The sequence below is a fragment of the Lemur catta genome, chromosome 4 (assembly GCF_020740605.2).
Source record: "Lemur catta isolate mLemCat1 chromosome 4, mLemCat1.pri, whole genome shotgun sequence".
In the NCBI taxonomy this organism is placed as follows: domain Eukaryota; kingdom Metazoa; phylum Chordata; class Mammalia; order Primates; family Lemuridae; genus Lemur; species Lemur catta.
The window spans coordinates 68,890,231-68,916,499 of record NC_059131.1 but is presented as its reverse complement, the minus strand read 5'-3'; the positions used below and the strand labels follow the sequence as shown (position 1 = coordinate 68,916,499).

The window sequence follows — 26,269 nt, the reverse complement described above, 5'->3', positions numbered from 1 at the left end:
TTTAGTTGGCCAGCTAATTTATTTCTATTTTTAGTAGAAACGGGTCTCGCTCTTGCTCAGGCTGGTCTCGAACTCCTGACCTCGAGCGATCCACCTGCCTCGGCCTCCCAGAGTGCTAGGATTACAGGCGTGAGCCACCGCGCCCGGCCTACAATAATGTCTTTATTCTCCTGCCTTCTAAGAGTCCTTGACTAGGGGAGAGAGAATGAATTAAGAGTGTTCCTTAGAAGAGGCAGAGACGTAAAGGGAGGGAAGGCAGCTGCACACACCTTGGAAGATTTTGGTGATGTCAAGATAAAACAGACACAGAAGATCACTTTTCAAAAAAAGTAATATAGGAATGAAAACTACCAGCTGAACTAGGAAAAGATGAAGTTGACAATAAGCAGGGATTTCAAAGGGGCAGGAGGACACTTTAGGGATTGGTGGATTAATTCATTGTCTTACTGGTGGTGATGGATTCACGGGTCAAAACTTAATGCATACACTTAAAATGTGTGTAGTTTATTGTATGCAAATTATATCGCGATACAGCTGTTACATACTTAGACACGAAGTTCAAAGACATCAGCAGGCATTCTCTGATTAATCGGTATTCTGGGGAGTTAAGTGATTCATAGAGATTCAAAGGCTGTAAGCCCACTTGGACGCCTCCCTCCCCCACCCTTTCCATCCGAGACCACCTTCCCCGCCATCCCTTCCCCGCTCAGGACTCCAGTCGAGAAGACTGAGGGGGAAGGTTAGCGTGGGCCGACCACTGCTCGACTGGCCCAGTGATGGGCCTTCACGCGTTAAGAGTTGGGTAGAGAGAACAATCAGCCTGGGGCTCAACAACATCTGCTTTCTCGTGTAAGCCACGACTCCGGCAGGGTGCCTCCCCAGGGTCGGCATCAGCACGGGATCGGAAAGCCGTCAAGGGGATTAGAAGGGAACCTGGGAAGAACGTTCTTGTCCAATCCCAGTTGAGCGAACGAGAACCCAAGCAGTCACACGCCGAACTGGGCGTGGAGCCAGTTTCCACCTTCGCAGTCATTCGCGGAGGAGGGACATGGGTGGGGTGCAAGAGAGAGGGCGGGCCCGTAACGCTCTGCCTCGGTGGGGTTTTAACCGGCCCATTCACTCTACGGTGTTGGTTCCAAGTCGACCCTATAAAACCGAAGGGCCAAGGGCGGGCGGAAGAAGAGGGAACTGCATTTCCCAGCAGGCCGCGGGCGGCGGGGCTCGGCCATTCCTACCCGCGCGTGCGGCGCTGCTGGCTGCTGAATGCTGGCGTCCGGGGTGCAGGCGGCCGCATGGATCCCGGGGGCCGGTGGCGGAACCTGCCCAGCGGGCCTAGCCTAAAGCACTTGACCGACCCCTCTTACGGGATCCCGCGGGAGCAGCAAAAGGCAGCGCTGCAGGAGCTGACGCGGGCGCACGTGGAGTCTTTTAACTATGCTGTGCGCGAGGGGCTCGGCCACGCAGTGCGGGTGAGCGCGGCGTCCTCCTGGGCTCCAGGCAGCTCTGCGTCCGCCCGCGCAGTTTTCGCGGCGAGGCCAAGCTCTGGGCGGGCGAAGGAGAGGGGCCCGGCGAGGCTGGAGGAGGGAGGGGCGGGGTGAAGTCTGGGCCGTGTGGGGCACGGGCGGGGACAGGGTCCCAGAGAGATTGCTGGGAGGCCCCAGTATAATCCCCAGTACTGGTGCTCCTTGATCGCTCTAGGCTCGGAATGTACGCGAGACAGAAAAACATATTGAACGGGACGCGGGGCTTGGCCTCATTGGACTTGTAGTCGAGTCGATTAGGGGAAAATGTATTCGTGATTTGTGGACTGATAAATGCTTGCGAACAGTAGTTTTTTGTAGGACAGTTAGTTCTGTGAAGTGAGGAAGTGGCCCGTTTGGGGTGTGTTTCCCAACCATTCACAACGCACACGCCTTTATATCACTTGAAAGTCTTGAACATAGTTTGGTTTCTTGAGAGTAGATTCCTTCATTCTGTGAGTCAGAATTTATGTCTGTCATGTTAATCATTTCAGAATATAATTGATTTTCATTATTTAGGGATTCCATATTTGTAGATTCATCTACTTGCTAAGAATTTACTTGCAACCTCAAAATCAGTACTTGTCAACATGCTCAGAACGGTGAAAAATTTGCGTCGCCCATGGTGTATATTCCCAGCTGAGGTTCAATAAGATGATGCTCCCTTCTTGTTTCAAGTTCTCAGAGTACAAACAAAGGTCCTTTCTGCTATTTAGTGCCACATTTTGTGCTTTTTGTTGGTGATTTTGCTATTTAAAATGTCCCCCAAGCAGAGTATTAAAGTGCTATGTAGTGTTCCTAAGAACAGAAGGCTTATGGAGAAAATATATGCATTAGATAAGGTTTGTTGAGGCAAGAGTTAGTGCTGCTGGCTAAGAGTTCAATGTTAATGACTCAACGATATACATTAAACAAGGTGTCCTTAAATAGGCTCGCAGGAGCCTAACCTTGTAGTTCACCTAGGAACCATGGTTCAGTATTTGCTAATTCAGTGTTTAGGGCAATTTTACAGAACACAACTGTAGTGAATAACAAGCATCAACTATATTTAGGTTTGGGTAGTACAGCTTTGGCTTGAGAAAGTGAATCTTTTGATCTCCCTTTTTTTAATGCTCCATCCTTTAAACATGAAATATAAATTTTATTTATTTATTTATTTATTTAATTTTTTTTGAGACAGAGTCTCGCTTTGTTGCCCAGGCTAGAGTGAGTGCCGTGGCGTCAGCCTAGCTCACAGCAACCTCAGGCTCCTTGGCTTAAGCGATCCTACTGCCTCAGCCTCCCGAGTAGCTGGGACTACAGACATGTGCCACCATGCCCGGCTAATTTTTTCTATGTATATATTTTTAGTTGGCCATATAATTTCTTTCTATTTTTAGTAGAGACGGGGTCTTGCTCTTGCTCAGGCTGATCTCGAACTCCTGAGCTCGAGCGATCCACCCGCCTCGGCCTCCCAGAGTGCTAGGGTTACAGGCGTGAGCCACCCGTGCCCGGCCTATAAATTTTATTTTTAAATAAAATATTAAATCCTAAAATAATTCCAGGTTTGGATTAAATTTAAAAATTTAGAAAGGATCAGTTGAATTCACATGAGGGTGGAGAGCCTTTTTGGTATTCTTTTGTGGCTCCAGTTTTGGCATTCTCATTCTAACACTAAGGCTAGGAGACTATTCATAGTTCAGGGGTGCCCCTTCCTCAGAACAGCAATGCTTCCCCCAGGGGGTGGTACAGAGAAGCAACAGCTGTGGAAGGGAAAACTTAACCTTGGCCACCACTTTCCCCTTTGCATGGCTCTGGCTTCAGTGTGAGGCCACCGTGGAAATGAAATGTACAAATATCAACCTAAAGAATGCTGTTAGAGTCTCCAGTCCTAAATCAAGGGGATGTTTCCTTATGCTTGCCCTATTAGCACCTATGCACACAGACAGGATAAGAATAGACAAGGTAGGCATTTGGTTCAGAGAGGAGGAGATTTGTTCTGTTCATAGCTGTATCGCTAGAGCCTGCTATAGAATCTGACACATACTACGCACTCAAAAAAATCTTAAGCTAACCCATTATAGTTTTAAGTACTCAGTGAAGTTATGAGTAGACTAGATGTAGCCTTAACTGTCTTTTTTAGATTGTGTCACATTGGCATTATAGGCATCAATGTATATAGAACACATGGGATTTGGAATAATCTTGGAGAAAAAGTGCCTTGGAAATGCAAGCAGTTTAATAGCGTGAATTGTATTTCAGGCTATACCTCCCTTTGAATTTGCTTTCAAAGATGAGCATATCTCTATTACTATTGTGGATGCTGTTATTAGTCCACCCACAGTTCCAAAAGGGACCATCTGCAAAGAGCTCAACGTTTACCCAGCAGAATGCCGGGGCCGAAGGAGTACCTACCGTGGGAAGTTGACAGTGAGTACAAGAGACTGTGTGTGTGTGGCTCTCACACTGCATGTTTTTGAGACTAGGCTGGAGCCTAAAAGTTTATACCAGAATTCTACTTTCTTAGTGCTATCATCTAAGCATAAAATCATTTAGTGTGGTCTTCTTCCTCATTCTTTTAAAATTACTCATTTGTTCTTGCAGGTTCAGATACATTCTTTAAGTAATTTTTTTCTCTCCTTTTCATTTAGGTTGATATCAGCTGGGCAGTAAATGGAATCCCAAGAGGAATCATTAAACAGTCTCTTGGCTATGTTCCCATCATGGTGAAGTCCACGCTTTGCAATTTACACAGCCTTCCTCCACAAGCCCTCATTGAGCACCACGAGGAGGCAGAGGTAATCCAGGGATCCAGGCCTGGAGATAGTAGAGCAGGCCTGGGTTGGTAGTGAGGAGTCAGCTTTCCTTTCTCTTCTCTAATTTCTAGATAGGTAAAATGGGGAATTAATATCTTATCTATAAGACTGTGTGTTACTCTTAATGACTATCAAATGAGACAGTATGAAAAAGTGGCTGTATAATTAGAGAACATTAGTGTTTTGGTGGAAGAACTAGTAGATTTTTCCCTAATTTTCTGAGCGATAACATATATAGAGATGTACTTCTGGGAAATTTATTTTTTTCAAGCTGTCTTAACCCACAAAACTATTGTCAAAAATGTTTGCTTTACTGACATTCTGTGAGCACATTAAATGATTCATATACCTTCTTCCCGTTTATCATTTCTTTCAGCTATGTTAGGTGGCTTTGCAATATTGAGTTGAAGTAATCAAGATGCACAGACTCTGTCTACAATAGATAACACGGTGTTATACAATAGGAAGAGGGTTTTGGTGTCCAATCTGGGTTTGACACCCAGTTCTTCCACTTACCAGTTGCGTGGTTTAGAGAAGTTTCCTCTGCTGAAAATAAGCGTAATAGTTGTTATGCCACTTATTGTTGAGGATTAAATGTTATAATAACATAGAGTGCCTGGCATGATATGTCTGTTTCATAGTAGGCAATTAGTAAGTAGTAGTTCTGTAACTTACTTGGTAAACTGTACTCTTATGGAAGCAAAATGATTACCATTTTAACCTTTAGGCTTCTCTTTGGAATACGTTTTTTTAATGTTATTTGAAGACTGAGGTCATTTTAGAGGACAGAAAGGCAAGTTAGTTCCAGTCTGTCTAGTAGAGAGAAGTACCCTGTTTTCCTTCCATACTTTTCTGCCATGTCCTTAGGAGCTTTGTAATACGTTTGAGAAGACTGTTAATTCACACATAGACAGTGCCTGTGTACTATTCCCAAGGCATCACTAATTCCTTTTACCTCTGTTCACCTCTTCTTCATGTTGTACTACATTTGTCTAGGAATAAAATACATGTTTACAGTTAGTCATGTATCTTTGTTTAACAAATTATAATTCATCTTTTTGGCAGGAAATGGGAGGCTATTTTATAATTAATGGCATTGAGAAAGTAATTCGAATGTTGGTTATGCCTCGGAGAAATTTTCCCATTGCAATGATTAGACCAAAATGGAAAACCAGAGGGCCTGGCTATACTCAATATGGTAAGTTCTAGTGTTAAGCAAGCAAGCCTTGTATACAAAAGCGGACTTTGGCTGTTAGCTATAAGTTAAGCAAGCAAGCCTTGTATACAAAAGCGGACTTTGGCTATTAGCTGTAAATTAAGCAAGCAAGCCTTGTATACAAAAGTGGACTTTGGCTGTTAGCTATAAGTTAAGCAAGCCATCACAGAATTAACTAAAATATTGTTTCAGTCCTGTTCTACACTAGTGATTATTGTAATGCTCTTTTAGAAAAGTTTAAAATCATTTTTTTTAAAGTAGCTATTTAGATGAAATAGAGTCTTTGATATTTTTCTTATATTTTTGTTTTTCTATGAAGCATTTCTGTGTTATGATTTCATAATGGGGGTAGGGGAAGAAATGGAGAGATGTTGGTCAAAGGGTATCAGCTTTCACTTGTAAGATGAATAAGTTCTGGGGATCTAATGAACACTGTAGTGCCTATATTTAATGATGCTGTATTGTTTACTTGAAATTAGATAAGAGTAAATATTAAGTGTCCCGACTGTACATGCGTGCACACACAGCATGTAACTATGGGTGATGATTGCTGTTTTTATCAGTTTGATTGTGGTAATCATCACACAGTGTTATATTTGTCTGTGTTCAAGGTATTGTACACTTTGAGTACATATAATTTTGATCAATTAAGTACTTTAAAATTTTTTTTAGATTAGACCTAAAAAAAAAGATTTCACAGTGGGGAACCTACTTTCTATTACATTCTATTTTTTCAAACTGAAAGAGCACGTGTATTTATGTTACTGCTTAAGAAGATGGAAGCTGGCTTGACTTGGCCACAGGTGGGCATGGGTCTCGGAAGTCTTCTGGTTCAGGCTACCGTAACACTCCCCTCAGGGTCTCTGACTACAGCCACCTGGCCTCTGTTTGAGCACTTTGTGACAGTGCCTGGCTTCATGAGGCAGCATATTGCATTCTTGGGCAACCCCAATGATTAAGCAATTTATCCTTATACTTGAGCTAAAAAATCAGCCTTTAATTGTAGCCATGTGTATTATACGTAGAAAAACAGCCCATCAAAATATGTAGTTATTTATTCTTTTTCATCAATTGATGTAGTATGTCTTAGCAATCTTTGCCTAAGGCTAAAATAAACTTAAAATCTAAAATTCTACTTTTTCCGTTAGAACTTTTAGATCAAGCACCATCTCTTGACCAGACTCCACAGTTTAAGGGGCATGTAAAGTGGTAAAAGATATAGACCCTGTTCTGGAGAGAAACTTTGAAGTATGGTTAAATTCATAGCTTCAGTTACTTTAGTAATCTCAAAACAGAGATTTTGTACCCAAGAGGACATTTGGCAAGGCCTAGAAACGTTTTTGATTGCCAGTCTTGGCTAAACTTAGTGATTTGGTTCTAATTTCTGTCTAAGAGGGTAAAATAGTTCAGAAAAAAATGATTGAGGCAATTATAATATTACCGAGTTTCCGATTTTTTGCTGTTTGTTTCAATAGGAGTTTCAATACACTGTGTGAGGGAAGAACATTCCGCTGTTAATATGAACCTTCACTACTTGGAAAATGGCACAGTTATGTTGAACTTTATTTACCGGAAAGAACTGTTTTTTCTTCCTTTGGGATTTGCACTTAAGGTATGACTTAATGAATATATTTCTTTTGTTAGGAAGAGATTGATTGGAGGTAGTATCCTGTTCAGATTGGGTGGGTTCTCATTAAAGTACATGCTATACTGTTTATCTACTGCTCTCTAACAAATTACCATGAAATTCAGTAGCTTAAAACATCCATAAACATTTGTCTGACAGTTTCTGTGGGTCAGAAATTTGGGAATGGTTTGGCCAGGGAGCTGTGGCCTGGAGTCTCAGGAGAGTGCAATGAGATGTCAGTCGGGGCTGCAGTCATTTTGAATACTTGACCAGGGCCAGAGAATCCACTTGAAAGGGGGCTCTCTCACAGGGCTGATGAGTCGGTGCTAACTGTTGGCAGGAGGTCTCCTCATGGAGTTCCTGTCCACGTAGACCTCTCCATAGGCTGCTTGAAGTGGCTGTCTTTTCCCGACCTAGTTTGCCGAGAGAACAGGGCGGAAGATGCAGTGGTTCTTATAACCTGGCTTTGGGAGTCTCCTATCATCTTTTCTGCCATATTCTCTTGGTCGTGCAGGGCAGCCCCTATTCAGTGTGGGAGGAGACTGTACACTGTGAACAGCAGGAGGCCAAGACCACTGGGGGCCATCTTGGTGTCTGGCTGAATGCTTTGTTTTGGAGTGCTTACTTTGATTCAGCAGTAGTGGAGTGCTAATTTTTCTTGGGCATGAAAAAATTTAAAGGAGAAAATTATTACTAAATGAATAAAATATTATAGTTATTGTTTATGAGAATGAAAAAGAAAACCTTTTATTTTCTATTCTAGGCACTTGTCAACTTTTCCGATTATCAAATTTTTCAAGAGCTCATTAAAGGAAAAGAGGATGACTCTTTCTTGAGGAATTCTGTTTCTCAGATGTTAAGGATTGTGACAGAAGAGGGTTGTTCCACACAAAAACAGGTCCTTAACTATGTAGGTGAATGCTTCAGAGTTAAACTCAATCTTCCCGACTGGTACCCAAATCAACAAGCTGCAGAGTTCCTGTTTAAGTATGTGCGCTTTGCCTGTGCTGTTTGTGGAGGGGTGGAGGGGTGTCAGTGGTGCTTTGCATTGATTGCAGTTTGGGCTGGTGAGTCGTCTGCGACTCAGAATGGACCTGGGGGTAGAATTCTGGTCCTGACCAGCGGCGACTACCTCTGTTTCTGTGGCCATCCTCAACCTTTCTCTCTTTTTTTGGTCATTTTTTAAAAGTTTTCTTGTACTTTTTAACTTTTATTTTGAAATAACTTCAAACTTAAGGAATAATGTTCAAATAGTATAATATGTTAAACACTTATATACACTGACCAATAATTTTTTTTACATTTACTTTATTACTTTTTCTGTACACGGGCATACATTTTTATTTTGTAACTTCTGAAAGTTGCGGTTGCACACATCGTGTCCCTTTATTTCCTCAAGGCAAGGACATTGTCTTATACAATCACTGTATAATTATTAAAGGAGCCAGCTTTAGACCAGCAGTGTCCAATATGTAGGCACAAGCCACATGTTGAGCACTTCAGAGGTGAATTCAGAATGAATTCAGAATTTCATTTAATTTTATTAATAATTAAAGTTAGATAGCTGCATGTGGCTGCTTGCTACCATTTGGACCAGCACAGCTCTAGACCTTGTGACTATATTCTGTTCTTTTGCTAACGTTGCCAGTAAAGGTGAAAAGCAATTTTTCCAAGTAAGGATTTTATTCTAAGTCAGCATGAATTGGGGACCCTGGTTAGTAGAGCATTAAGTAATATTAGCAACTGAATTGTTTTAAGCTTTTTCTTTCTGTTTGACAGCCAGTGCATCTGTATCCACTTGAAATCCAATACTGAAAAGTTTTATATGCTTTGTCTCATGACCCGGAAGCTCTTTGCATTAGCCAAAGGAGAGTGCATGGAGGACAGTCCTGACAGTATAGTGAATCAAGAAGTCCTTACACCTGGTCAGCTCTTCCTTATGTTTCTGAAGGTAAATGCATGCAGCCTCCCCCTCAGCCAGTGGTACCACTCATAGAATGGTGTGATTGTATCAAGTGTTGTTTTTAGCATATTTTGATTTCTAGTTTTGGCACTTTGCATGATCTCTTTTTGTTTGTTCATTTATCAGTAAGGAAATAAAAAATCCTAGCTTATACCAGCTTTAGAAATTTGTTTAATATTTTTATACAGTTGAAAGACCACATCAAATCTTGGTTATAGCTTTAATGATAAAAAGTAAATGGCGGCTGGGCGCGGTGGCTCACGCCTGTAATCCTAGCACTCTGGGAGGCCAAGGCAGGTGGATCGCTCAAGGTCAGGAGTTCAAGACCAGACTGAGCAAGAGCGAAGACCCCATCTCTACTAAAAATAGAAACAAATTATATGGCCAACTAAAAATATATAGAAAAAATTAGCCGGGCATGGTGGCACATGCCTGTAGTCCCAGCTACTCGGGAGGCTGAGGCAGAAGGATTGCTTTAAGCCCAGGAGTTTGAGGTTGCTGTGAGCTAGGTTGACGCCATGACCCTCACTCTAGCCCAGGCAACAAAGCGAGACTCTGTCTCAAAAAAAAAAAAGTAAATGGCCTACACACTGTTGATCCTAATTATTCGCAGATTCCATATTTTCAAATTCACCTACCAGCTAAAATTTATTTGTAATCCAAATATAAATACTCGTGTTTTTGTGGTTATTCAGAAACATGAGCAGAGCAGTGAAAAATCTGAGTCCTGAGGCCTGTTACCAGTGAGGTCGAGCAAGGCAGTGTTCTGCCATCTTGTGTCAGCCCTTATGCTGTAAACAAGGGTCCTTTTTGAGGTCTGTTTAGTCTGATGTTTTTCACTTTTTTGTGGTTTTTATTAGTGATTTTTGCTGTTTAGAATGGCCCCAAGTATAGTGCTGAGTGCAATCTAGTGTTTCTAAATGTAAGAAGGCTGTGCTGTGCCTGCGGGTTCTATGTAAATGAATTAGCAACATATATCTAATAAGTTGTTTTTCTTTGTTTTTTTGAGACAGAGTCTCACTCTGGCACCTAGGCTAGAGTGCCATGGCATCAGCCTAGCTCACAGCAACCTCTAACTCTGGGCTCAAGTGATTCTTCTGCCTCAGCCTCCCAAGTAGATGGCACTACAGGCACATGCCACCATGCCCACCTAACTTTTCTATTTTTAGTGGAGACGGGGTCTCACTCTTGCTCAGGCTGGTCTCGAATTCCTGACCTCAAGCGATCCTCCCACCTCAGCCTCCCAGAGTGCTAGGACTATAGGCGCGAGCCACTCACTGCACGCAGCCAATAAATTGTCTTTCAACAGAAACACACATAAATCAAGGTTATGTATTGATCAGCTGACAAAAATGTTATGACCAGAGACTTGCAGGAATCTAGCCCTATATCTCCCGTAGGAGTAAGGGTTCGGTATTCAGTGATTCAGTAGAACATAACTATTGTGAATAATGACAATTAATTGTAAATATAGAGAGAAAGTTAGCATGACACAAAAATGATTTCATAAGAATGTTGATTTGGTAGCATTTTTATATTTCGTATCTTACCTACTTGGGAGACTGAGGCAAGAGGATCCTTTCAGCCCAAGAGTTTGGAGTCACAGTGAGCTACAATGATGCCTTTGCGCTCTACCCAGGATGACAGAGCCAGACTCTGTCTCAAAAAAATAAAAAGCACTAGAACTAAAAAAGCATGAGTTGGTAGCAAGACCTGACCTGACCAAACAGAAGGCTTTTTGTAACTTTTATTATCCTACTTATTAATAGTTTGTGCATTTTACTTTAGAAGCACATTTGATTACAAGTCTGTGCCTCATTCTCCACCATGGGTGTTAGGTAGTATGTGGTGGTTTATGCACGTGTTCCCTTTGTAAAGGGAAAATTCTTTTTTTTTTTTTTTTTTTTTTTTGAGACAGAGTCTCGCTTTGTTGCCCAGGCTAGAGTGAGTGCCATGGCGTCAGCCTAGCTCACAGCAACCTCAAACTCCTGGGCTTAAGCGATCCTTCTGCCTCAACCTCCCGAGTAGCTGGGACTACAGGCATGTGCCACCATGCCCGGCTAATTTTTTCTATATATATATTTTTAGTTGGCCAGATAATTTGTTTCTATTTTTAGTAGAGACAGGGTCTCGCTCTTGCTCAGGCTGGTCTCGAGCTCCTGAGCTCAAACAATCCACCCGCCTCGGCCTCCCAGAGTGCTAGGATTACAGGCGTGAGCCACCGCGCCCGGCCTGAAAACTTCTTAATACTGACATACATTTGGCCCAGAACTTTACAGTGGTTCTGTAATATACTGCTTGCTGAAGAAAAGTTTGTTGTGAAGTTTGAATAAATATGCAGAGTGTCAGTTTATGGTGTGTGCCCAATAAATGCTAGTTCTTTGCGTTTGCAAGACTTTAAGAAGAGACAATAGGCAGACCTCTAACAAAGGAGAGAGTTTAGCTCCTTATTCTCCCAGCCTCCTCCGGTCTCAGGGTACAGATCTGTTTCTCGTCTCTGTGGCTTCCTTTCTTCTTTTTTTGTTTTGTTTTGTTTTGTTTTTTGGTCTTCTACTTTATTTCCATTATGTTTCAGATTTTATAGGGGAAGAAAGTATCAATCTTTTCCGTTAGTCCATCAGCTTATTTTGGATGTTGGATCTAATTTTGGGATTTTGAGCTCTTGATTTTAATTCTTACAAACATAGGGGCTACTGCTTTGGTCTCGAAGCTTTTGCTGTTTTCTTGGATTGAAGCTGTTCCAACTGCTTGACAAGAGCATTTAAATTAAAAACTTCTAAGGCCAAAGCAAATAAATTTGATTCTTTCCATTAATGTGGGTTATCTAAAGCAGTGGTTCTGCCTCCATCCCACCCTCCAAGGGACATTTGGCAATGTCTGGAGACATTTTCCACTGTTAAAACTTGGGTGGGGGCTGCTACTGGCATCCATTGGGTAAAGGCCCTCATAAGAAAGGACTCTCTGACCAAAACGTTAATAGGGCTGAGGTTAAGAAACCCTGTCCTAGAGTAGCTTGCCTATTCTGTCATAAGAAATGCCACACGTATAGTACTACATAGAAAAGCTGTCTTTCAGGGTTGCGGTTTAGATTTTTTCCACGTCAGGTATCTAAGTTAATGGACCATTATTAAGGATTATACAGGTTACATGTGAATAAATATGAAATTTGTGATAATTAAAACAGATGCTATTTTAAATTAAAATTATTTATTTCAGGAAAAAATGGAAGCTTGGTTAGTGTCTATTAAAATAGCTTTTGATAAGAAGGCTCAGAAGACCAATGTGTCCATGAACACTGATAATTTGATGAAGATTTTTAGTCTGGGAAGTGATCTTACAAAACGATTTGAATACCTTTTTGCTACTGGAAATCTGCGTTCTAAAACAGGTGAAATTAAATAGATTGGCTTCATTTTAGTTGTATTTTTCAGTTTATTTGCTTAAAATGTACGTGTCCCTGAGAGAGGTTCTTTTTAAAGGTAAAGTCTTCATTTTCACTAAAGACAGATTTCATGTTGTGATAAATTTTGACTATATATCAGTCTGAAGTCTATATAGCTTAAATCTAATTCTAATAACCACATATATTTCTTGTGCCTCCTGGAAAATGCAAAACCACTTAGATGTCTGAGGAAGAATTCCCTAACAGGAGGTCCAGAAGGGTTGCTATACATGCCCATTTCTAAACCAGTTACCTTAGAATGATCTAGGAAACTTAAAAACAAAAAATGATAATTGGGACCCCAGAAATCTGCATTTTTTAAAAATTTTTACAGTTGCTACTGATGCAGATTCTTTTGTTAGCATGCTATCACATGCTTGTATATCATCCAGGCCTCCCAGATGAATTTAAATACTTGCTATTTTATTACTCATTTAATGTTCTCTCACAAAGAGGTAGTGGTGGAGGAGATAGGGAACCAGTTCAGGGCTATTATGATTTGTGAAACATGGGGATTTTTTTTACTAGTTTTTATAAACTCCATTTATCAGAACTAGGAGAGGTTATAAATTTGGCTCATGTTTTGAGTAACGTTTGTTTTATTAAGGTCTTGGCTTCCTGCAAGATTCCGGACTTTGTGTTGTGGCTGACAAGCTGAACTTCGTACGCTATCTCTCCCATTTCCGGTGTGTGCACAGAGGGGCTGATTTTGCCAAGATGAGGACCACCACAGTACGCAGGCTGCTGCCAGAGTCCTGGGGCTTCCTTTGTCCCGTGCACACCCCAGACGGGGAGCCCTGTGGGCTGATGAACCACTTAACTGCTGTGTGTGAAGTCGTCACACAGTTTGTGTATACTACACCTATTCCAGCTTTGCTGTGCAACCTGGGTATGTGTGATAAGCAGTCTTATTTGGTTATGTGGTTTTTAACAGCAGCAAACCGTAAGTTACGCTTCCTTTAGGGATTCAACAGAGAATTCCTGCAAGAATTCTTTTTCACTCTTCTGTGCAAGAGTTAGGCTGCTTTCTTGGGTTCTCTAGAGAAGGTCAAATACATTCTTTGAAAATAAAAACAAGAAAAATTAAGTGTTATAGGTGTTTTGTTTTTCTCTTGCAAAAAAATGTTGCCAGAGCATTTGCAATAGACCAGTAGTTAATATTGGAAATATAGAAGCTATTGTGTAACTTTCTGGGTCACTCTCCTTACATCTCTTAGTGAGCCTTTTGCATCTGTTAAGTAGAAAACAATGTTTACAGGTTTGCAGGAAAACAGTTTAAAAGGCGGTCGTCAAGTCTACCTCTATGTCCTTAGATATATAACCTTTGTTCCTGATAACCTTGCTCTGTTGTGGCTGGAAAGCTAGCTCTCATTATTCTTCTGGGTTTGATATTTGGTTTGCATTTACCTTCATACTTAAAGATGTCAGTCTTGTCTTTGGGCACTCTACAGTCTTCTAGTCTGGGGGTTCTCCTGTTGGGAATTGGAAACCAGAAGTGTTCGGTCTTTGGTGAGTTGTGGGCGAGGTCTCCAGTGAGGCTAATGTTTATGTGGTAAAAGGTGCAGTTCATGGGGATCAGACAAAATAGGGATTCTCAAGCAACCATATGGGCATTGAGGCAAGAGTCGAGAAGTTTCTGCTTAAAAGTATTTCTCCCAACTAGAGAGTGGCCTGTGAGAATGGAGCCCCAGAGAAAGTAGCCAAAAAATACTCAAGATTCAGAAGACATAATTAGTGTAATTTGAAGGTTCATTCTCTAAAAGGAAAAGAATTTTCTTTGCAACCAGTGATTAAAAACGTCAAAGTCTGAGAGAGGGTAGAAAGGAGAAAAATAAAAAGTGGAGAGGTGGAAAATATATCTTACTGCAGAAGAGATGGGAAGGGTTATTTGCTCTGGCACTGGGGAAGAAGACAGACTAGAAAATGCTGCCTAACTTTTGGTGGAGCAGCAACTTTGGTGGAGCAGCAAGTTTGGTCATCTTAGGATGAGAGATGAAACAGACTGGGTAATCTGTGATGCTCAACACTTGCTGTCTTCACATGGTATTTATGATTCATGGAAGGATGTTCTTTTTTTTACTTAATTTCAGTTGATTCTCATTACTTATAGTACTTGTGTTCTATAAAGTCATCAGTGAATATTGAACCCTTGTTCCTAGGGGAGGTACAGGAGTAGGTTCCTGGGGGCCTCTGGTCAAATTTCCATCAGCTAATCAATATGTAGCCTTGTTTGATGTCTTTCCATTGAAAGGCACCTTCATTAATGCGTATCATTGATTCGTTAACATTGAGCAGCAACAGCCAACAGCACTATAGCTATAGGCTTATCTGACAGGTATTTTCTCTGTTAGGTACATGACAGCCTTCTTGCATTTAGGAACATTAGACAGCACGTCAACACTACACTTGAGGGCCATTTTGTACAGTGAAATCAACAACAAAAATGCAAAATGCATGGCACTAAACAGACCGGAAAAAGGACACCTGATAAAGTGTGAGCTGAGACAAGGAGACAGAGCATCGCCATGTTTGACCTCAGCTGGGAGTGTGCATCAGGGGACTAAAATTTTTTGCTACAGTCTCAAATGACCTTGAAAGTGTTCCTCGTACTGATTTTGTGTTTACAAATATGTAGCAAATAATGATCAGCTGTAATTAGATTATTTAGGAAAGAGTTAATGCATTTACATGGCTCAGGAATCAAAATATTTAAAAGGCATACAAAGTCACCCTTATAACTGTGTCCCCTCTACAGTCCCCAACCCCCAGGCCTGGGACCAGTCTGTGGCCTGTTAGGAACGGGGTTGCACATCACCTCCTGAGCTCCACCTCTCCCCATGCAGCCCCTCCCACCCCATCCATGGAAAAATCATCTTCCATGAAACTGGTCTCCGGTGCCAAAAAGTTTGAGGACTGCTGCTAGCTACTGTCCTCACAGGCGATCAGAGTTAGTAGCTTCTTGTGTGTCCTTGCTAAAGTGATTTAGACTTATACATGCAATAGAAAAACATACAGGGATAGCACGGATATGTTGCAGTTGTGTTCCAGACCACAAGGAAAGCAAATATTGCAATAAAGCAAATATTTTTTGGTTTCTTAGTGCATATAAAACTTGTTTACACTATGTTATATTCTGTTAAGTGTGCAGTAGTATTATGTCTACAAAAAGCAATGTAAATACCCCAATTTAAAAAATACTTTATTGCTAAAAATGCTGACAGTCATCTGAGATTTCAGTGAATCTTAATGTTTTTGCTGGTAGAGGGTCTTGCCTCTATGTTGATGGCTACTGACTGATCAGGGTGGTCGTTGCTAAAGATTGGGGTGGCTGCGGCAATTTCTTAAAATAAGACATCTTATTTGCTGCATCAGTTTATTCTTCCTTTCACAAAAGATTTCCCTGTAGCATGTGATACTGTTTGGTAGCATTTTACCCGCAGTAGAACTTCTTTCAAAATTGGAGTCTGTCCTCTCAAGCCCTGCTGTTGCTTTATCAACTAAGTTTGTGTATGGAATATTCTAAATCCTTTGCTGTCATTCAACAGTGTTCACAACATCTTCACGTGGAGTAGGTCCCATCTCAAGAAACCACTTTCTTTACTCATCTGTAAGAAGCAACTCTTCATCTGTTCGAGTTTGATCATGAGGTTGCAGCAATTCAGTCACATCTTCAGGCTCTACATTCAATTCTAGTTCTCTTACTATTTCCACCAGCTCACCATAACAGATATAATAAAAATGTTTGAAATATTGTGAGAATACCAAAATGCTGACCTAGAGACATGAAGTGAACACATTCTGCTGGAAAAATGATGCCATTTAGACTTACTCAACACAGGGTTGCCACAAACCTTAAATTGTGTAAAAAAAAGAGGAAAAAAAAAACCAAAAAAAAATGCAGTATCTGTGAAGCTCAATAAAAAGATATGCCAATACCAGTTTCAGAGACAAGGATAATTAGATCTCTAAACTGATGAAGCAGTTGTTGAACCCATTGTGAGAGAGTTTGAAATGTTGCGCAGAGCACTCTAATGTGTTGCTTCTGTTTGTTTCCTTGCCAGGGGTCACTCCTGTAGATGGAACTCCCCACCAACCCTACAGCGAGTGCTACCCTGTCCTGCTGGATGGTGTCATGGTTGGCTGGGTGGATAAGGAGCTGGCTCCGAGCATCGCAGACTCTCTCCGTCATTTTAAGGTGATCTTAACTCTTTGTAAGTTGTCACATCCCTTAACTTTAGATTTTCAATCCTTTTCTAATTGAGGTTAGCCCCAGGGCAATTTAGAGTGATCAAATGGTTGGGGGTAGAAGCTGATTCCAAAATGTTGGTATATTCCCTCTGGCGAGAGTTTTGCCTTGTACTGATCTTATTATAGTTGGGGTCAGTGATGGATATTTGACCCATATGTATTCCTTGGTAGTTCCATTGAGCCCCCAGTCTGCTTATCTAACAAATTTTAACTTTCTTTCTTTTGTTAATACTAGTGACATATAAGGGATCTCAGTAATATTAAAGATCTGTAAGATATAAATTAGACCCTGTCACCTAGGTTTTGAAAATACATTTTTTAAAAAGTCAAGTAGAAGGACATTCTTTGAATAACTTATCTTTGGAACCTCCTCACAAAGAGTATTTGTTGGCTTAGATAATGGCCATTGGAAGAATTGTCCTTTGGCAGCAGGCTGAATTTGTGTTCATATTCTGTTCTATTTTGTTGGTTTTTAGTTTTAGTTTTTCTTTTTTATATCCCAAGTCATCAAGCAATAATTTTAGTTTTTATTTTTTAAGTGTTTGTAGGATACTTGGGTTATTTCCACTTTTTGGCCGTTGTGAATAATGTTGCCGTAAACATGGGTGTACAAATATCTGTTCAAGTCCCTGCTTTTAGTTCTTTTTGGTGTAGACCTGGCAGTGGAATTGTTGGATCATATGGTAATTCTAGGTTTAATTTTTTGGCATCTTTGGGGGGAAATTGCAAGATTTTTTCCTTTAATTGAGTGTATTCATTCATTCTCTAGTAATGATCATTCTCTGATGATAGTGATAAATAATGAGTCTTAAATTCCTAGAATAAATCCTACTTGGTCATGCCATGCTGCTTTCTTAATGTTTGAGAAATACCAATACTTTCTTAAATACTAATACTTTAAGATTTTTTAAAATAACATTCATAAATGTTCTGTTTTATTAAAAAATTAGAAAGTTTTCCTTTGTTTTCAGTGCTCTCAAACAGTTTGTAAAACATTGGGTTATCTAGTCTGCTGTGAAACCATCTGGCTCTTGTGCTTTCTTGGCAGGGTAGTTTCTTGATATCTTCATTTCTTATATGGAAATTAGAGATTGAAAATTAGTCTATTTTGATTAACCTGTATTTTGTCCGCTTTTATCTTGGTTTCATAGAAAGTATGATTTTGAAAATTTTGTTTCAGTGGTATTCCTCTCTTGTTTCTTAAAATATATTTGTCCCGCCCTCCCCCCTCCTTTGATTACGCTAAGTAGTGGGTATTGATTTTTAAGGACCAAGACTTTTGATTCATTAATTTGATCCTTTCTATACTCTGACCTCATGAATTTCAGATTTTTTTTATAATTTCTTATGCTTTCTTTTGGTTTATTCTTTTTTTAGCTTTTAATTTAAGAAGTTAATTCATTTAGTTTCATTCTCTTTTTTTTTTTTTTTTTTTTTGGTTAGCATTACGTGTGGATGTATGTGATAAGAACACTTAAGATATACCCTCTTAGTAAATTTCAAGTATACAATATAATATTGTTAACTGTAGTCACAAAGTGTACATTTGATTCCAGAACTAAATTCTCTTGCATAACTGAAGCTTTGTATGCTTTGATCTGCATCACTCCATCTCCCCCTCTGCCCAATGTCCTTTCTTTTCTTTTTTTTTTTGGTCTTATTTCACATATCCTTCCATTTTTATTAATAATGGGTTTAGCTGTGAATCCCCATAAAAGTTCGGGTACATGGGTTTTGTCCTTTTTTTCTAAATTTCTGTAATTTTGGTTTGTAGTTCTCCTTTTACCTAGGAGCTGTTTAATAGTTTTGTTATTTTTCCTTAATTTCACTTATTAAGTGGAAGGAAGGGCCTTTTCACTTAATAAGTCTGAAAATAAAGCCAGTAATCAAATGTATTTGAGACACCAGAGGACAGAATTTCATTAGTGTGTCTACTTGCGTCATTTAATTTCTTAAGATACTGCTTTTCCTATTTGACCTCTTTCCCCATTCTAGCCACCTACCAGCAGGGTGGGGATGGGGCTGGTGTAAAACACATCACTTATTTTTTATTGAATCTCTTTTTGTTGAAAACAGGTGTTGAGAGAAAAAAGAATTCCTCCCTGGATGGAGGTGGCCCTTGTCCCCATGACAGGGAAAGCAAGTCTGTACCCAGGATTATTTCTTTTTACCACCCCTTGTAGACTGGTACGGCCTGTGCAGAACTTGGAATTAGGCAAAGAAGAACTAATTGGAACTATGGAACAGGTACTTAAGTATGTGTGATGAGTGGGCATGTGTGCTTGTATAGTATAACTTTCAGAGATTTAACTGTTCCTTTTAAAGGGGTTATTATCATTGTTACAGTAACAATTAGACATTTGAAAGAAAGTCACGCTTATTTTCTGCCACCTCTGTGACCAGCGCAAAGCAGTTTCCATGGCTCATCTCTCTGCATGGAACCTGAGAGAGGGCTGATGGTCACATGGGCTGCCTGCCCAGCTCCCAGAGCTCCTTTGCACCCGGCTCTGCCTCAGCCCGTGAGATGGAAACTTTCTATGAGATTCACTCCCAGTCTTTGCCTATATCTTTGCAGTTGCAAAATTGTGGGCTTTATGCTATTTTAAAAATTGTTCTTTCTTCCTATTCCCCTTCACAGTTGGACTGGGGTAGATGTAAAGTGAAATACGAAAGGCAGGTGCTATTTCTAACTGGAAGCTTCCGTGTGCTTCCCAGTGGATCCCTTCAGCATTCATGATACTGGGTGGGGAAGGTTTCTTTCAGATCTTTGAGTACTGAACTCTGAGAAATAGTAAGAGTTAATATGTGAGGCAGTCACGGTTATTGTGTGCCTTGAACTTCCTCTTTCCCAGATCTTCATGAACGTCGCCATCTTTGAGGATGAGGTGATTGCTGGAGTCACCACACACCAGGAGCTCTTTCCTCACAGCCTGCTGAGTGTGATCGCCAACTTCATCCCTTTCTCCGATCACAACCAGAGTCCACGGAACATGTACCAGTGCCAGATGGGTGAGGTGGAGGGAGCATGGGGTGGTAGTCACACTTACACAAGAAAAGCGCTTGTAACTTTTTCTTTTGAAATAATTTCAAACTCAGAGAAAAGTCTTAAGAATTGTAAAATGTCCATTGGTTTAGGTTATCTTAGATCTGGTGATTTGATTTTTGAAGAATAGAAGCCATTATCATCACCCATATAATTATCACTTTCAGTGTTCTTTATTCCTGCCTGAAGATTCAGGTTTTCATCACATATAATTTCCCTTCAGCCTGAAAAACTTCCTTTAACATTTTTTTATAGTGCAGGTTGCTGGCCACAGATTCTCTTGGTTTTCATTTATCTGAAAAATGTCGTTATTTTGTGTCTCTTGAAGGAAATTTTCAATGGACATATAGTTCTGAGTTGACAGTTATTGTTCTTTCACTGTTACACTGTCTCTTCATATTATTGTTTTCCTGAATATAATGTGGTATTTTTCTGGCCAGATTTGTAAAGTTTTCTGTCATTATTTCTACAAATAATTGGTCCTTCCCTAGTCTGTCTCTCCTCCTCTTCTGAGATTTCAGCTATCATGTCTGTTAAACCTTTATTGTCCCATAAGCCACTGAGTTTTGTTCTCTTTTTTCTGTCCTTTTTTTTTTTCTTTTCTTCAGATTGGATCATTTTTATTGATCTGTCGTCACATTCACTTCTCACTCGTCATCTACTAAATTTTCTTTTACACACTCATACATCATTTAACAACAGGTATACATTCTGAGAATGAGTCTTTAGGCAGTTTTGTCTTACGAGCATGATAGTGTGCATTTCTGTAAACCTAGATGGCACAGCCTACTGCACACCTAGGCTATATGGTAAAGCCTATTGCTCCTAGGCTATAAACCTGTAAAGTATGTTACTGTACTGAATACTGTAGGCAATTATAACACAGTGGCAAGGATTTGTGTATCTAAACAGAGGAAAGGTACAGTAAAAATGTGGTATTCTTATGGGACCACCATCGTAGATGTAGTCCACTGTTGACTAAAACATCATTATGTAGCACATGACTATTTTTCAGTCTAGAATTTCCATTTGTTTCTTTTTTATAGTTTCCCTTTTCTCTCTGAGATTTCTTTTCTTCATTCATGTGGACATATTTTTCTTTACATTTTTGAGCATAGTTTATATAATAGGTGTTTCAAAATCATTGCTAATTCCAACATTTGGGTCATCTCAGGATTGGTCTCCACTGATTATGTTTTTTTCTTGAGTATAAGTTATGTTTTATTCTTTCTTTGTATGTCCAGTAATATTGGATTGTATTATGAACATTGTAAATAAGATATTTTAAAAACTGTATCCTGCTATAGTCCTCTGAAGAGGATTGATTTTTTTTTTTTTTTTGTGATGTTTGGCCTTCAAATCCATTTTAGTGTTTTCTTTATATGTCTTTCCTTAATATACTGTTCATCACCATGGCTCATTGCACATCACCAAAAATTTCCAGGGGAAGAGGTCTGGTTTTTAGTTTTAACTGGTGAACACAGCAGTTGAAGTGCATTCTCTCAGCCTTAGATAGGTTGCTTGGATCTTTCCCATATAAACATAGTTCAGGACTCCACCAAAGATCTGGACTCAGTTTATATACAGAATTTAAGGATTTCCCTTTGTGGTTCTCTCACTTCTGAAATTTTCCCCTTTACTTTCCAGTTGCTATCATGCTCTGAACTCTATTCCTTGGTTCCTCAAACCAGTATCTAAGTTGTAGCTGTCACATTGACTGGGCCATCATGCCAAAAAAGAAAAAGAAAAAAATGTTAACAATGTAAGAAACTGGAAAATCACCTAGTGCAGTTCCTTTTGTTCAGGTGAAAATTACTCTCAGTTTCTGACTGCTTTTGGTTATTTCCAGCTATATGTAGTTTTTGTTTTCTTCTGGAACACTTTTACTCAAGTGTTGGGGATCTTTGTGAGAGTAGCCCTTTCTTACTGGAAGCTGTAAGTCTCCCTATATGTTTGAAAGATTTCACTTGTATGTGTATTTTAGTTTAGTTTTTTTTTTTTTGAGACAGAGTCTCACTTTGTTGCCCGGGCTAGAGTGAGTGCCGTGGCGTCAGCCCAGCTCACAGCAACCTCAAACTCCTGGGCTTAAGCGATCCTACTGCCTCAGCCTCCCGAGTAGCTGGGGCTACAGGCATGCGCCACCATGCCCAGCTAATTTTTTTTTCTATATATATTTTTAGTTGTCCAGATAATTTTTTTATTTCTATTTTTTGGTAGAGACAGGGTCTCTCTCAAGCTGGTCTCGAACTCCTGACCTCGAGCGATCCACCCGCCTCGGCCTCCCAGAGGGCTAGGATTACAGGCATGAGCCACTGCACCCAGCCTATATTTTAGTTTTTTAAGTCATTTTTGTTCAGAAATGATTCTCTGTACTGTGAAGCAGTATAAGGAAGAGTCTTACCCTCTGCTCCTCTACCCAACATTAACAAATACTGCTGTTTTCTTCTGTGTGTGTGTGTGTGTGTGTGTGTGTGTGTGTGTAAGAAAGTAATCTCATTAGATAATAATCATTCCCCCCATTTGCCCTCAAGTAGCTATCAATAGCCTGTAGCGTGTGCACATACTTTCTATCCCCTTTTTATGCTTTTATTATATCTCACACATATCCATAAACTAGGTATAGAATTGTTTGGGATGTGTTGCAAATGCACATAAATAGTGTCATGTTGAATGTCATTGTGCACTTTCTGTCCTACTCAGCATGGTTTTCGTGGTCTGATCATGTTGATACATGTCAGTGTACTTCATTTTCACAGCCATGTATTGGTCTGCAGTAAGCATAACTACCGTGATATGCTATTTATTCATTCCCCTATGGTGAATATTTAGTTGCCATTTTTAAGTATCACCTTTATAATCAAGGTGAAAAAAACCCATAAAATGCTAAGATGTCTGTCATTTCCCTCTGTAGGTAAGCAAACTATGGGCTTTCCACTTCTCACTTATCAAGACCGATCAGATAATAAATTGTATCGTCTTCAGACTCCACAAAGTCCCTTAGTGAGACCTTACATGTATGATTATTATGACATGGATAACTATCCAATTGGGACAAATGCCATCGTTGCTGTGATTTCTTACACTGGTTATGATATGGAAGATGCCATGGTAAGTTTTTCCGGGAGATGTAGTTCCAATCTTTTTATTTTTTCACTTTTGTTTACTGTTAGATGACAGAAGGAATATTTTTGTGTCCCCAAGTACTTAATATTTGACATATGAGTGTTCTATTAAATGTTTAGCTCCTGGTCTAAGTTGAAAGTGGGCAAGCCTTGAGGAATATTCACTAAATATTCAGATATTGAACATTTGAGTGCATACTATGAGTAAATGTTGAATGAGTGTAGTCTTGAATATATCTTTTATATTTATATGTGATTAGGGTTTAAGCCATTTATATGTGTCTGGGTTTTCATAGTATTAGCAGTAATTTGGAAAATGTGGGGAGAATTATAAAATCTAATGCCAGTTATCCTAAACCAAGCATTATTATAGTCCCACCGATTTTTATTGTGAAAACCTAATTTGGCCTTAGTCTCTTAAATTAACAATTCTTGGACCTCACAGATTGTGAATAAGGCCTCTTGGGAACGAGGCTTTGCCCATGGAAGTGTCTACAAGTCTGAGTTCATAGACCTCACTGAAAAAATTAAACAAGGAGATGATAGTCTGGTGTTTGGAGTCAAACCTGGTGACCCACGGATTTTGCAGAAGTTAGATGATGATGGATTGCCATTTATAGGAGCAAAACTGCAGTATGGAGATCCATATTACAGCTACCTAAACCTCAACACTGGGGAAAGCTTTGTGATGTACTACAAGTAAGTTTGGGTATCTGCGCTATTTTTTAAAGGCTATTTCTCAGTGGAATTGCTAGAAGTCAGTGAAGGTTATCTTTTAGCAAGAAAATATTTGGAGAAAATATAAGTGGTAGCTTAGTTATTGTCTTAGTCCATTTGTGCTACTATAATAATACCTGAGACTGGGTCATTTACAAGAAACAGAAATTTATTTCTCAGTGTCCTGGAGGCTGGGAAGTCCATGATGAAGGTGCTGGCAGATTCAGTGTGTGGTGAGGATGCGTTCCTCATAGATGGTGCTGTCTGGATGTCTTCACATGGCAGAAGGCAGAAAGGGGCGAAGCAGCTTCTTGCACCTATTTTATAAGGTCACTAATCCATTCAAAAGGGCTCCATCCGCATAATTACCTCCTAAAGCCCCCACCTCTTAATACCACCACAATGGGGTTAAGTTTTGACATGAATTTTGGAGGGAACACAAACATTCAAACCATAGCAGTTATTGTCTCAGTCATAACTAAATTAGCATGCCTGTGGTCCCAGCTACTCGGGAGGCTGAGGCAGGAGGACTGCTTGAGCCCAGGAATTTGAGGTTGCTGTGAGCTAGGCTGACACCACGGCACTCTAGCCTGAGCAACAGAGTGAGACTCTGTCTGAAAATAAATAAATAAATAAATATAATTAAATTAGCATTGTCTAAATGAGACAAAATTTCTATGTCTGTTTTATTGCCTTTGTTTTTCTACTTTTCTTGTCAGTCCATTACAATTTTTGAGAGTTATCAGTGACTTATTTTGAAACCGTATTATTCAAACTTTATCATCTCTTTCATAAACGTTGTTAGGAATATTTCCTAGCCAGAATGTTGAGTTCATTATGCCTCTTATTAAAAATAAATTTTTATTTTAGCTTCTTTTTATAATTATAAAATTGATTTCAGTAGGTCTTTTTAATAGTTTTTCAGTTGCCTTTGTTGCTGATATTCTTTCAGATGAACATAATTCTGTAGTAAGCATAATCAACAGCCCGATTCATAAATATTTTCAGGGATACCAACTTTTTTGTATTGGAGAATAGAGGTAAGAATAAGTTGGGAATATCCTTTATGAAGCAGTAATTATATCAACAAAACTCAAGTGTATAAGTTTAGACAAATAGTTTGACTTTTTATATGGTTTATTTTTTCCTAGGAGTAAAGAAAATTGTGTTGTGGATAACATCAAAGTGTGTAGTAATGACACTGGGAGTGGACGATTTAAGTGTATTTGCATCACAATGAGAGTCCCTCGGAACCCAACTATTGGGGATAAGTTTGCTAGTCGTCATGGGCAAAAGGGCATTTTGAGCAGATTATGGCCAGTAGAAGACATGCCTTTTACTGAAAGTGGGATGGTCCCAGACATTCTGTTCAACCCTCACGGTTTTCCATCGCGCATGACCATCGGTATGTTAATTGAGAGTATGGCTGGGAAGTCTGCAGCTTTGCACGGTCTCTGCCATGATGCTACACCCTTCACCTTCTCAGAGAACTCGGCCTTAGAATACTTTGGTGAGATGTTAAAGGCTGCTGGCTACAACTTCTATGGCACTGAGAGGATGTATAGTGGCATCAGTGGGCTAGAACTGGAAGCAGACATCTTCATAGGCGTGGTGTATTATCAACGTCTGCGCCACATGGTCTCAGACAAATTTCAAGTTAGGACAACTGGAGCAAGAGACAAAGTCACCAACCAGCCTATTGGGGGAAGAAATGTTCAGGGTGGAATCCGTTTTGGGGAGATGGAGCGGGATGCTCTTTTAGCTCACGGTACATCTTTTCTCCTGCATGACCGTCTCTTCAACTGCTCTGACCGATCGGTAGCTCATGTGTGTGTGAAGTGTGGCAGCTTACTCTCTCCACTGTTGGAGAAGCCACCCCCATCTTGGTCTGCCATGCGTAACAGAAAATACAACTGTACCTTGTGTAATCGCAGTGACACTATTGATACTGTTTCCGTGCCTTACGTTTTTCGGTATTTTGTAGCTGAACTGGCAGCTATGAACATCAAAGTGAAACTGGATGTCGTTTAACTTGATGCTGGCCTTTTGGATTAGGAGATCTATCAGATTAAAAAAATGATGTTATCATTAGATTACTTTTGTGTTCTTTCAAGGGTGTTGGAATTCTCAACCAAAACTTGGGGATGGGCACAGTGGTGGATGCATGTAATCCTAGCAGTTTGGGAGGCCAAGGTGGGAGGATTGCTTGAGGCCAGAAGTTCGAGACCAGCCTCAGCAAGAGCGAGACCCCATCTCTACAAAAAAAATAGAAAAATTAGCCAAGTGTGGTCGGTGCAGACCTATAGTCCCAGCTACTCAGAAGGCTGAGCCGGGAGGATCACTTGAACCCAGCAGTTTGAGGTTGCAGTGAGCTATGATGAGGTCATTGCACTCTAGCTGGGACTCTATCTCAAAAAAAGACTTGGCAACCAAGAATTCAAGGTTCTGAGTGTCTCTGGTATACTAACTACTGATGTTGGTTTTTGGTATATGTGTTCAAAAATTTCACATGTATCTTCTTAAAAAATGAAATACTTGTACATAGAAGGTTAGACAGGGAAAAGTCTCCTTTCCAG

At 40.0% G+C, this 26,269-nt stretch overlaps 1 protein-coding gene across 1 annotated transcript; it reads left to right on the top strand.

The window, feature by feature from the left end:
• The first annotated feature begins 1,207 nt into the window (after positions 1 to 1,207).
• On the top strand, positions 1,208 to 25,786 carry POLR1B (RNA polymerase I subunit B). The gene is made up of 15 exons (XM_045550071.1): positions 1,208 to 1,469; positions 3,762 to 3,929; positions 4,151 to 4,297; positions 5,381 to 5,513; positions 7,007 to 7,143; positions 7,922 to 8,145; positions 8,938 to 9,109; positions 12,338 to 12,509; positions 13,171 to 13,452; positions 16,625 to 16,758; positions 18,888 to 19,058; positions 19,664 to 19,820; positions 22,766 to 22,962; positions 23,422 to 23,675; positions 24,845 to 25,786. The coding sequence occupies exons 1-15, from the start codon at positions 1,293 to 1,295 to the stop codon at positions 25,722 to 25,724; spliced, it is 3,405 nt and encodes a 1,134-aa protein (XP_045406027.1). The 5' UTR covers positions 1,208 to 1,292; the 3' UTR covers positions 25,725 to 25,786.
• Positions 25,787 to 26,269: the final 483 nt, after the last annotated feature.